The sequence below is a fragment of the Peromyscus eremicus genome, chromosome 2, assembly GCF_949786415.1.
Source record: "Peromyscus eremicus chromosome 2, PerEre_H2_v1, whole genome shotgun sequence".
NCBI lineage: Eukaryota > Metazoa > Chordata > Mammalia > Rodentia > Cricetidae > Peromyscus > Peromyscus eremicus.
Genome location: NC_081417.1, coordinates 150,609,740 through 150,622,409, shown reverse-complemented (window position 1 = coordinate 150,622,409; position 12,670 = coordinate 150,609,740). Strand labels below are relative to the sequence as shown.

At 47.8% G+C, this 12,670-nt stretch overlaps 1 protein-coding gene across 7 annotated transcripts in view; it reads right to left on the bottom strand.

The window, feature by feature from the left end:
- Positions 1-12,670, bottom strand: part of Ubr4 (ubiquitin protein ligase E3 component n-recognin 4) — a 121,876-nt gene that overhangs the window by 43,591 nt on the left and 65,615 nt on the right. For 5 of the 7 annotated variants that reach the window (XM_059255297.1, XM_059255302.1, XM_059255301.1 and 2 more), the window contains 11 exons: positions 12,251-12,355; positions 10,679-10,816; positions 9,922-10,096; positions 8,511-8,607; positions 7,841-7,948; positions 6,804-6,920; positions 5,691-5,900; positions 3,379-3,528; positions 1,747-1,974; positions 894-972; positions 239-484 (listed from right to left, as the gene is read on the bottom strand). In XM_059255297.1, coding sequence (XP_059111280.1) covers positions 239-484; positions 894-972; positions 1,747-1,974; positions 3,379-3,528; positions 5,691-5,900; positions 6,804-6,920; positions 7,841-7,948; positions 8,511-8,607; positions 9,922-10,096; positions 10,679-10,816; positions 12,251-12,355 — 1,653 coding nt within the window. The remainder of the gene's footprint in view (positions 1-238; positions 485-893; positions 973-1,746; positions 1,975-3,378; positions 3,529-5,690; positions 5,901-6,803; positions 6,921-7,840; positions 7,949-8,510; positions 8,608-9,921; positions 10,097-10,678; positions 10,817-12,250; positions 12,356-12,670) is intronic. The other 2 variants (XM_059255299.1, XM_059255303.1) reach the window with 2 other exon arrangements.

Sequence of the window (12,670 nt, the reverse complement as noted above, 5' to 3'; positions counted from 1 at the left end):
CATCATACAGTTTTAGTACTAACAACGGTCAGTGCGCCCTGTCCTTTCCTGTCTCTATCACTTGGCACAGAGAGTCACAGTCAAGGTGACCCTTTCACCATGACAAAACATGGGAGCAGGAGGAGACACTAGAGAGCTTTTGACAAACCAGGGTCCAAATCATTCAGAATCTGCAAGCAAACAATGTACTCTGAGGTGGTTAGCACATCACCCATCCCAGGACCACAGTGACTCTTACCTTCTTTCTCTTTTTCCTTTTCTTCTTTCTTGCTCTTTTTGGTGGAAGATTTGGACTGAGTTGTGGCTTGTCCAGAACTGGCTGCAGCAGGGGTTGAGGAGGAAGCCACACTGGAGGACCCCGTGGAGGCCGCCAGGGCTGCGAGGACTTTGCTGCCACACAGGGCACAGGAGAGCAGCTGCAGCAGCACGGGGGACACCCCCTCGTCCACCAGGAAACTCACTTGCAGGAGGAAGTACAGGACAGCTGTGAGGAGAAAGATGGAGTCAGCTCTGGAATGACTGAACTACTTACACACGAGCAAGAGGGCGACTATAGAAGGGACAGGCTTTCTCCCCCAGTTCTCTCTGCCGGATGCTACCAGGAGCAGTGGAGGGATCGCAAAGGGATTGGGTGACTACAGAGGGGATCCAGCCACCACTGCCTCCAGTAAACAAGTTCGACACTCCTCTGTTCTCTGAGACTTTACTGCTATGGCCTGGAAGTCAGCCACTCCTGCTCTGTGCTCCTGCAGCGGCCTAACTTCAGACAAGCAACCCTCATCACTGAAGTTCTAGCTTGTGTTCTGTTAACAGTTGTATCTCCAGCCCAGCTCACAGCTTAATACAGTGTTCTCCACAGACATGAACAGTGGCAACCCAGGAGGATGGCTTACAGTCATCTTTGATGCAAAACTTCTGCCAGTTGATGGTTCGCTGGGCAGCAATCTCTGCACAGGCCTTCAGATGCTCCATCTGAAACAAGGGCCAATCACGGGTGAGTGATGCCATCAGGCCATGAAATAACACCAGCCACTCTGTGTGCTGGTTCTGGCCTGGGACCACCAAGTAACCCTGGTTTTCCATGTGAGACAAGTGTTCTTTGGGTTGGCTGGTAGACCTAAGAGCAGGGCCCACACACGCCTGTAGCTTATAGGCAATGCCCCTGTTCTGCTTCCATCCACCACTCCTACATCCCCTCTTTCCCACCTCCCAACCCCAGCCTTCAGTTTTCTGGGAAGCTTCAGGCTAGTTACAAAGGCAAAGGCAGGCCACCTGAGCAGCTCAACTCACTTTCCCTATTCCCACTATCACAACAAGGACACCGAACGAGGAAGCTAGGCTCTCCTTAACACCAAAGATGAGAGGCTCAAATAAAAACACTCCTTTTACTCTCTCAAGTTCAGTCTCTCTTTAGGCAGCAGAACATATTTATACTAAACCCACCACTTTAGTATTTAAGGACAAAACCCAGAGGTGTACCAATCTCAGGCTGACCCTATGATTTGAACAAATGATGCTGATAAGATGCTCAAAGCGCCCACTTCACAGGCGAGGAACCCGACGGTCTGGGTAAGGAATTCCAGACCCTAAAGTCAACTACTCAATGTGAGTGATCTACCTAGCACTTGACTCCAGACACAGCATTCTCTGAAATAGTTAAAAACCCTGCACTGCCCCATGCTATTACCTCCTTGGCTGAGCCTCATCACACGCCCACCCCTGGCCCTATCATCCCAACCCTCGTACCAGGCTGATGAGTGTGTCATACTGCAAAGCCGAACCAGAACTGGCTGTAACCACACTGGCCCGAAGGAAGATGCCCTGCTCTTCCAGAAGCTTCTTGATCCCACGCACATGGGAGTCCAGAGTGTGCAGATCTCGGAGCTGTCGGTACTTCTCCTTTGATCCACAGATGAAGAGCAGAAGTTTTCGGACTTGGCGACGCACAAAAGGGGTCTGCTGAATCATTAGGTACTTAAGGGATAAACAACACAGTGAATGATTCAGGGACTGTAAGCACCACATGTGAATATAACACCCCACTCCACCACCACCCACGCCCCCCCTTTTTTTTTCTTTAAACAAACTGTTACTAAAAATCTAAGAGAATACAAGCCAAGCCACAGTCATCCACAGGGAACTGGGTGGGGTGAATTCCCACTGAGGCTTTGGGGTGCTGATCCCTTATTAAGATGGTATGCATTTGCAGATAACAGATAACCTACACACACCTTTCCTGCATTAAATGATCTCTAGATTACTCAAACACCTATCATGGTGTAAATGCTCTCTAAGTGGTTATACTGTGCTATCAGGGAACGCTGGCAAGAAAAGTCTGCAAATACTCAGCACAGATGTCATTTTTTGGTATATGTTTGAGCTAATTGGTTATACCTGTGGGTTCAGGACACATGGCTACCAATGGCCAAGTGGGTCAACTCCCAGCCATACTGGCATCTGAGGAACTTAAGAATTCCTTAAAGGGACTAAGAGGAAGTAACACAGAAAGGAAAAATTTGACCTGGGGTGGGGGGACAATCAAATACTCATGTTCTTCTCCTCAAACACTAAGGAATCTAGAAGGAAGCTGGTCTCCATAACAGCCCAGAGTGAAACATCCAACTCTCCTTTTCAGGTAAGGAGCTGGAGAAGAGGCAGGGAGGCACAGCATGCACCTCAGAGTGGCACTCAGGTGTCTTCTCAGAGTTGATCTTGGGTCACTGTACTGATTAAACTATCATCTCAGCTCCAAACCATCCTACTCTGCTGCGAGGCCTGGCTAGAATCAGGCGCCCTCCTTCTCAGTGTCTGTAGCTGGAGAGCCCTAGGGAAGCTGAAGGCAGGAGGCATGGGCTGACCCCGCCACAGCTGTTCACGGAAAAGCTAGTGGGCTCTCATAGCAGCTCTGCTTCATACCAGGTCTACAGTGCATCTCCTGAGAGCTCCAAGGCACCGAGAACAGTATTCCCTCCCAGAGAGCCATGATCAAAATGCTGGGCTTCCTGTTCCTGCTAGGGCTGCTTGTGGGTGTCTGTGGGGCCACAGTGCTCCCTTCCTATCTCCTTGTTTCTCTGTGAACTATTTCATCAGTCACCAGTCTCCTCACTGTCTCAACAGGGGATGGGAAACACTGTGCACTGTCTTCCTGACTAGCCCTATAGGGACATTACATGGATACAGAAACAGGAGCCAACGGCTACTTTTGATACACGTACTCCAGGGTCACTACACAACACATTCCAAAGGGTCAAGATCACAACCTAAGTGAGTGAAATGGCTCTGAGCAGGACACTGAGTGAGGAGTAGGAAGAAACCAGCCTACAAAGGGGAACGTGGAACTTCTCTCTTGAACAGGACACTGCTCAGGGCTTCACTCACCTCAGAGAGAAAGTAGAACCAGGAGTGATCAAAGACAGGAGGAGGAATTCGAGAGCTGGTGTCTGCGATCTTTTTGATTTGGTACGGAAGCCTCAGCACCATTTCTGTAAGCAGCTGGGTATAGGCTTCAAACACGTCAGCAGCATGACCCTTAGAAGGACATCTTCATTAGAACCTGGGCTTGCCAGTCTCCCATGATCACAAGCAGGAAGAAGACTGGTTAATCACTAATCATTAAGATATCTTTCAAAGCTGGAGCCTTAGTTCACACGAGAATGACAGCGGACACAGAGCATATGGTCCTTAAAAGCTCTGGCACTTGTACAGGATGGATCTCTTGGATCAACATGATAGAAGGAAAACTGACTTTGAAAAGTTGTCCTCTGACATACTCATACATGAGAAAGACAGACAGACAGACAGACAGACAGACAGACACACACACACACGGGGGGGGGGGGGGGGGGGCCTACTGCAAGCACATGCACAGGTGTATGGGTGCACACCCATATACACATTTTTTTCAATTGTATTATTTTTATTTAGATTTTTTTTAATTTTGTATATGAATGTTTTGCCTGCATGCATATATGTGCAAAACATGTATGCCTGTTGCATCCCCTGGAATAGGATTATAGATGGTTGTAAGCCACTATGTGGATGGTAGAAATTGAACCCAGGTCCTCTGCAAGAACAAGTACTCTTATCCAGTGAGCCATATCTCCAGTCCCCAATTAAGGAGGGGGAAAAAAAAACAACCAAAAAACTTATTTTTTAAAATTGTGTGTCTGTGTAAATGTCACATACATTTAGTGCCTACAGAGGCCAAGGAAAGGGTACTGGATCTCTGGGAACTGGGGGTTACAGGTGACCATTAACAGCCTCCTGGGGTGCTGGGAATGGGAACAGAATTTACGTCCTGCAAGAGCAGCAATAATTTCAGCCCCCAATAATTTTCTCCCCCCCCCCAAAGATATTATAGACCTGGAGAGACAGCTGGTCAATGATTAAGAATACTGGCTGCTCTTCCAGAGGGCCCATGTTCAATTCCCAGCACCTACATGGCAATTCACAAACATCTGTAACTCCAGTCCCAGGTGATCTGATATTCTCTTCTGACCCCCATGGACACCAGGCATGAATATGGTATACAGACATACATGCAGGCAAAAAAAACCTATACACATAAAATAAATTTAATAAATAAAAATAAGTTATACAAAACTATCAGTTACTTAAAAAGACACAGAGACAGAAAAGTACATGGTCAGACTGACATTTTTTGCCTTTCATATCCCTGCCTATTCAAAGTAGGCAGCTGGTCTATCCTCCTGGGTCCACTAACTGGACTCCAAGAGAGTAAAGTGTAACAACCATTACCGCTAATAATGTACTGGTGGATGCCAGGCACTAAGGCCTTTATAGATATTAAGCTGGAAGTGCTCACGACCCTGTGAGGCAGGTAAAGATTGACATCCTTATTCTTCAGGTACAGTAGCCTAAGCTGAGGCAGAGTAGAATTTCTCCATGCTTCCTGGCTGGTAGGTAAGATTCTGTGAGATTTTCTTTTTCCTGGGCTCATCTAACCAGAGGCCCATCCTAACTAGCATGTTCACGAGCCTCTTATGAGGTATGTAGAGTATGTGACACACAAATGGGGACATGACCCATTGCTGTTGCTGTCACCTTGTCTCATGTTATACTCTCACGTTTTCCCAAGAAGCTTTATATGAAATGAAGTGATTTATTTCACTCACTTCCTCAGGCTTACAAAAAGAGGCAGGTGCTGTGGATACGACTCTGTATACTGTAAATGTGCTGCTCTGATTGATTGATAAATAAAACGCTGATTGGCCAGTAGCCAAGCAGGAAGTATAGTATAGGCGGGACAGGAGAGAGGAGAATTCTGGGAAGTTCAGGGCTGAGTCAGGAGATGCTGCCAGCCACTGCCATGAGAAACAAGATGTAAAGTACAGGTAAGCCACGAGCCATGTGGCAACTTATAGATTAATAGAAATGGGTTAATTTAAGATAATAAGAACTAGATAGCAAGAAGCCTGTCACGGCCATACAGTTTAAAGTAATATGTCTCTATGTGTTTATTTGGGTCTGAGTGGCTGTGGCCCTGATGGGACTGGAGAAAACTCCAACTACAGACAGGAATCCAAATCTCCCCAGAACCGGCTGGGAGGACTGACCAACTGCTAAATCATTCTGAGATTAGAACCCAGCTCCCTGTGTGGCTCCTACTGCTGGTATTCCCAGTTTTACTTACAGAGGGCAGAGCACACAGCTCTGAGAAGAGGCCTCACCTTCACATACTGGCGGAGAAAGAATGGGCTCATGTCTGGCGGGGATGACGTCGTGTGTGGTTTCAGCAATTGGCTGGTGGCCACAGGCTCCTCATCATTCTGCTGGCTCTTCCAGTATTCCAGCAGAGACTTGAGCACATGGAGACAATAGTCCACGGCCCCTGAGCTCAGCAGGGCTGCAGCAGTAGCACTGGAGATGAGGGAAGATGACTGAAAGGGAGAAAACACAGAGCAGGCAAGGCTGTGTTGTGAAAACTGAGCCAGAGTCAGGCAGGCAACACACTCACTACACAGCAGTCTTAGGATCAGTCCTTATAGACATGCATTCACCACTGCATTACAAGTTTCTCAGCTGGCTCAATCACTCTCCCCAGCTCTTTCAACACCTACATCTAAGAGAAAACAAATGCTAATTCTCAACCTGACCTCCTTCTGTGCCAGGGAGGTGAAGTCATGAAGTCATGACCGCCTTTCCCTCCAGATCCAGACTTTCCCCTTCCCCTGAAGCAAAGCCATCAGCAGCTCATTTGAAGGAGACAAAAAGTTCCACTCAGGTCCTTCTTGGCAACCTCTCCCTCCCAGCAGGGGCTCTCGCGAAGGAGATAGGGTGAGTGAGCACATGCATAAGAAGCAGGAAGGAGCGAAGCTACTGTACATAAGACCATTAGGAGAGCCTTGAAAATCCCAGCAAACCCCACAGCTCATAAGCTCATTAAGATTGGATGCAGTTCAGCCTCGATTTCCACCGTCTCCGCTTTGTGCTAATCTCCTTTCAGCACACACACTTGGCTTTCTCTCTGCTCTATTACCATACCTTATAGCAACAGACACTGAGGAATCCTCTTAGCTACTCTGCTTTGCAGAACAGGCCCTTGCTTTTCAATAGTGGAACCTCCAAGCCCTTTAACCCCTCCATTGGAGGGATTGTTGGTAAAGACCTGGGCTTGGAAGGGATTCTGAAAATGGGAGAAGTTCTGCTCCTAAAGAGGGACAGACTCCTAGTTCCCTAGGTGACAATGGTTAGCAGAGGACTGTCACCTCTGCCCTCAGCCCTGCACTAACCACTCCATCCTCTTACCTTGCCTCCAACCCATAAACTCAAAGCACAAATACCTCACAGATGGAAGACTTGGATCCGGACTTGGTGCGGGACATGAAGACACTCAGGAGTCTCATCACGACCAAATGGACTTCATTCAAGGCACTGCGCTCGTTCTTCTTGGAGACATCCTGCAGGCAGACACAGAAGCCAAGATGCCTATGCTTCCTCTAAGCTCAACAAGATTCCCCCACACCTGGGGCAATAGAGGCCACCGCACTCAGAGGCCATGGGAAGATCCGAATACTGAACTTAATGCTTTTCCTTTTCCCTGGCTGAGGTAGGTACTGCACTCTGTTTTGAGTCCCCTGGACTAGAGGCTACAGTGGGCAGTCACCTCTTGTGATGGCTACTTTAACTGCCAACCTGACACAACCCTGAGTAATCTGGGAAGAGAGTCTTAATTTGAGATTTAGGGATCAAGCTGTCCTGTGCAAATGTCTGTGGGAGACTGTCTTGATTGCTTTAATGGATACAGGAAAACCTAGGCTGAAAGTGGGTGTCAGACACTACTCCTAGGATTTGTGCTCAGGGCTGTATAAGAACAGAAAAAGCAGCTGGGCTGTGGTGGTACACTCCTTTAATCTCACAGCAGGGAAGCAGAGGCAGGTGGATCTCTAAGTTAGAGGCCTGCCTGGCCTACGAAGAGAGTTCCAGAAAGCCAGGGCTATGCAGAGAAACCCTGTCTGGAGGTTTATCTGTGTGTCCGTCTGTGTGTCTGTCTATCTATCATCCATCCATCCATTCATCTATCTATCTAAAAAAACCATAGAATAGATACACAGAAGCTAGTTGAGCAATAGCACGTGTCCATTCACTCTGCCCCCTGCTTTTGGATGTAATGTGACCAGCCACTTCAGGTTCCCGAGTTCCTGACTTTACTGAATGACGGACTATAACCCGACAGTAAACTGAGTAAGTCCTTTCTCCCTTAACGCTGCTTTTGTCTTAGCAACCAGAACTAGAACTAGAACCCAGAGGAAGCTCCTCTTAGAAAGGAAGAAACTGAGAAAGGCTCCGCTCTCCACACGACACACCTTTCCACTTTTACCTTTTTGTCCATGCCAAGCTCGGCAATGAGCTGGGAGAGCAGGTTGTCCAGGGCCCCCTTGTCTTTCTCATCTTCTCCATCCAGATCTGTTGTGAGCATCAGAATGACCTAGCAGACAGAGAGTGAACACAGAGAGCCAATTTCCTAAGGCAGAATGGCTGAACATGTGTGTCATGAAGCAATCCTGACCTTGCTGACTTCTCTGCCCAGCCTGAGATGCAAGGGGGTGTTCTAGATTCCAGGTCTGCCCAAGTTTAAGAGCTCAGGGTTATAAAAATCAAATTTTGACCTGTGCCATTTGGGGCATCACTGAAAAGACTTTATAGAAACTTTATAAAAATAATGAGTAACATGCCAATCTAAGTGGTGTGATACAGGACATTGTGCTGATCTGAGAATTAAAGAACAGTGTGTACTCCAGTACTTAGGACAGAGAGACAACACAGACTGTGTGTCAGGAAAAGCCTTGTGTTCTAGTTCTGTAAATTACCTAGCTGGCTGACCTTAGGCATCCCCCAACCACAGCTATAACCTGAAGGGCTGCAACGTGCAGCTCAGGCCGCACACCATCCTTGTGGGCTGTAACACCAGCCTTCTGAGGCCTGAAAAAGTGCATTGTCCCAGGACAACCTGACTGTAACACAGTTGATCCAGGAGAACTGAGCAATACCTGCATGTATGGAATAGCTCGGACACCTCCAACGTTTCGTAACTGGGGTAGTGTCTGCAGTAATCTCTCCAAGAGCATCAGACGAACCATGTGTAGCCTGAAAGGCCAAGGATGTACATGGAACATCAAATGGCACACAATCAAGACCCAGCTGAGTACAGCTCCTGCCTCCGCTACTGGGGCCAATGAGGAGCTGGATACTCAGGAATAAGCCTAGCATGTTAAGAACTAAGGCTGGGCACAGTGACACATCCCTGTAATCCATCCCAGCACTCAGGAGACTGAAGCAGGAGAATCTGAGTGGGAGACCAGCCTGGGCTCTGAGTGAGTTCCAGGTCAGCAGCTGTGGGTACTTGGTGAGATCCTTTCTTACAAGAGCAAAATAATAATAATAATAATAGAAGTTATTATCCTATTATTATTTAAAGTATTGTGAACAATTTTATGCCCCCAACCAACAGCTTTAACATAATGAACAGATTGTATATAAAACGCAAAATGCCTAAACTGATTCATAAAGAAACAGAAATAGCAGGGCGGCGGCGGTGGCACACACCTTTAATCCCAGCACTTGAAAGGCAGAGGCAGGCGGATCTCTATGGGTTTGAGGTCAGCCTGGTCTACAGAGCAAGTTTTAGGACAACCAGGGCTACACAAGAGAAAACCTGTATCGAAAAACAAAAACAAACCAAAACAAACAAAAAAAATCAAACAAACAAAAAAAGAAACAAATAATTCTCTATCACACAAAAAATGATTTTGTATTAAAAAAAACCAAAAAACAAAAAACAAAAAACAAACTTCCCTCAAGGAAAATCTAGACTCAGACCAACCTTTACTGGTGAACTTTTCTAAACAATCTGTGAGAGAAATAAATCTTATACAAACTCTTCCAGAGAAAAAAGAAAACCAAAGCAAGTCCGGACTCATTTTATGAGGCAAAAATAGCATCGTGACAAAGACATTCTAAAGGAAAATTCCAGACCTTAACAAACACTAGCAAACCAAGCCTAGAGACATGAAGGGTTAACTTCTTATGACCAGGCATCTCCATAGCTTGGCGTAAGTACAATAAGAAAGACAAACTACTACAAATTCACACCCTTAAACAGCTGTATGGGTTTTGAATTACACTGAAAAAAAAATACAGTATTACAAAGAGCACACCCAGCTGGGTGCCTTCCACAGGCCCTCAAAAACTCTCCAGCCAGACATTAGCCAAAGCAGCACAGTCCAGCTTCCAAAGCATGGTGGGAGCCACAGCACCCTCAAGTCGGCAGAGTCTGGAAGGAAACTGCAGCTTTCGCTTCCTTTAATACTTGGGAGCCCACAACTCAGCACCCGCCACTCCGTTCCCAGTTCTGAATGGTCAGACAGACAGGCCGGGTGGCAGTGACAGGCTGGTCCTGACCTGTTGCTAGTGTGCACATCTCCTTCAGCTTCCCCTTCACCTTCTCCCTCAGAGCCGTCTCCCTCCTGGTGCCCAGTGGTGGTGCTGATGGCACCTGTGCTTGAGCTGACACTCCCTGGTCCAGCTGGGTGCCCCTCAGCTGTGGTATCACCGTACGCACTGCTCCGGCCAGACACTGGAGGGAAATGATTTCAGAAGCACACATTAGTTAGTTAGTTACTTAGTTAGTTAGTTAGTTAGTTAGTTAGCTGCACGGTGGACAGCAGAACCCTGGTGTGGTCCTGGTCCCACTGCATCCTTTCAGTTTTCACCTGTGGGATCTGCAAAACTGTCCTTGGCCTCAGCTAACAAACTGCTAGCATGTGCAAACTTCACAGTGGGTGTATTGGGGGAACGGCTTGCTTATCAGTGAATTCCCTTAGGAGGTAGGTAGCAAAAAAACATAGGAATATGGGTTTCGAGGTCATACCACAATCATTTTAATAGCCATTTAGCATAAGTATCACTGCTCTTTTGAACTAAGAGACAACTGAAAGACACTGTGAAATGCTCCCATATTAGCCACTGAATTTGAGCTCCAGTCACAGAACACTTGACATTCCATGGCTGAGGTCAAATGAACTCCACCAGACTCTCTGTGAGTCCCCACAACTTTTTTCTGCAGAAAGCAATCACAAAAAAAATCACAAGGCAGGGATTACTACCTTGTCTGCCATCCCCAGCCCAAAGAGATCAGGGGCACACCAGGGCACATTACCACTGTGCTCGCCAGCCACAGAGTCCACCGCACTTCCCCCGCTCTCTGAGCCCACACTCCCGCCATGGTCGGCAGGCGAGGTCCGCAGGGTGGAGCCGTCCGTCGCCGCGGTGCTGCCCTCATCGTCTGAGGCTGGAGCTGAGAGAGTAACGAGAGCTGTTACAGGTACCAACCCCTCCGTGGGGCCAGAGCACCACAGCACACTGCAGGACACAGGCAGTCTGAGTGTCCTGAGGTTAGAGAGAAAAGGGCAAGAGCTGCTTTGCCGATTACTCGACAAAGGGACAGACACTCTACAGGGTGTACTGCCAACAGCACTCAGACAGAAGTGAAAGCCCAGTGCACTGGGCATTTCCTTCACTGTTACAGCATGTGCAGATTCAGTAAGATTCTGTGACATGGACAATGAGTTTTCTAGCTAAACGCTTCACGGTCACCATTGTCTAGGTGTTACTGACACCTACTGAGAGATCCAAACTAGCCATTGCCATTCAGAGCACAGAATTCAATGAGGTTTGCTCAGCAATCCATCTGCTGTTATGAAATCACTTGTCATGAGCTCAAGTCAACTGTTTGATTTTTGTCTTTTGTTTTTTTGGTTTTTTTTTTTTTAGTCAAATGGCCCAGAGGAGAGCTCATTAGAAAATTGCACACCTCTTCATCATCCTCATCAGATGCTAATAATGAAGCAAGGAAATTCCCCAGAGACAGCCACAGCATCCAGGATCAGGGCTGAGCTGAGACAGGAGGAAAATGCTGGATGAGATACACAGGGGAGGAAAGCCAAGACAGCCAGAGAGCATGACAGACATGACCAGCACACCACCACCACGACCATGACCTTGAAGCAACCAAAGAGACCTCAGAGAAGCAAAAAGCCATGACAGCAGGCAGGGGCAGCTACTCTGGTTTTTGTTGTTGTTGTTTTTGTTTTCCTAAATCTAAGCAGGCTAACCTTCCCAAAAGAAAATAAGCAAATGCAGGGATGCAGCAGTCTGCACAAGTGCCCATCCCTTCATGGCTGGGCTGATTTTCAAAGGATCTCTCCCATGTGCTGCTGCCACCCACAGTTTGGTCCAACTCTCTATCTGGAATTTTACCAGGCTAGGAAAGAGACTCAAAACAAAGACAACGTAAGAGAAGGTTTCCTAGAGACCGAATTGGACAAAAACCTCTCTCCCATGCTCACAAGTCACTGCTGGCTGCTTGTGGCTTCAATTGATTTGCAAATGAAGGCTAAGAGCTAAGTTTGGCTTTATTTCTTGTCTCTTTCCATACTGTCTAACATGTTAGAACTCTAGCAGAACGCTGTAAAGCCAACACGATACTCCCTGAACCTCTTCTTGTGTATCAGCCAAAGCCAGGCAGCATGCAAAGTGTGAGGAAGCGGGGCCACAAGCGCTGATGCCAAGCGGCAGCACTATGCCTTCCACAGCACATGGCTAAAGCTGAGGCAGAAACAGGAAGTCCAGGATGGCCTGTCAAAGCAGCTGCCCGTCACACTCTCACAGCACTGAACAGGGCTGCAGGGTCTCGGGGCCCTGAGCCAAGCTCCTTGCTGTGGACAGTTACCTGATGCTGTGGTGTCAGAGAGGGTTCCTGCGTCCAGAGAGGAAGAGCTGGGTGCCTGGCCCGACAGTCCCAGGCTCTGCAGGCCCAGGGCACTGCTGCTGCTGCCTGGGAAACAAGTGGAGAGTGAACACAGCATCCCCTCAGCCCCATCCACAGCACTGCTTTTGGCCATCTGCTGTCCTCAGGAGTCTAAACACCAGCACGTTCGTGACCCCTCTGGCCACTGCTGTCCACCCACCAAGTTCAGTTACAGATTCAAGAGGCACCCATTCACAAATCACACCAGCAGTAATTATGAGACTGGTTTCCAGCCTAGAACTGTCAGAGCCATCCCTCACTCTCCACCTGTACCTCTGAGCAGCTCTCACCCAGATCAACCTCTCTCCCAGTCCAGGACAAGCTAAGTCAGCAGGGTATCAG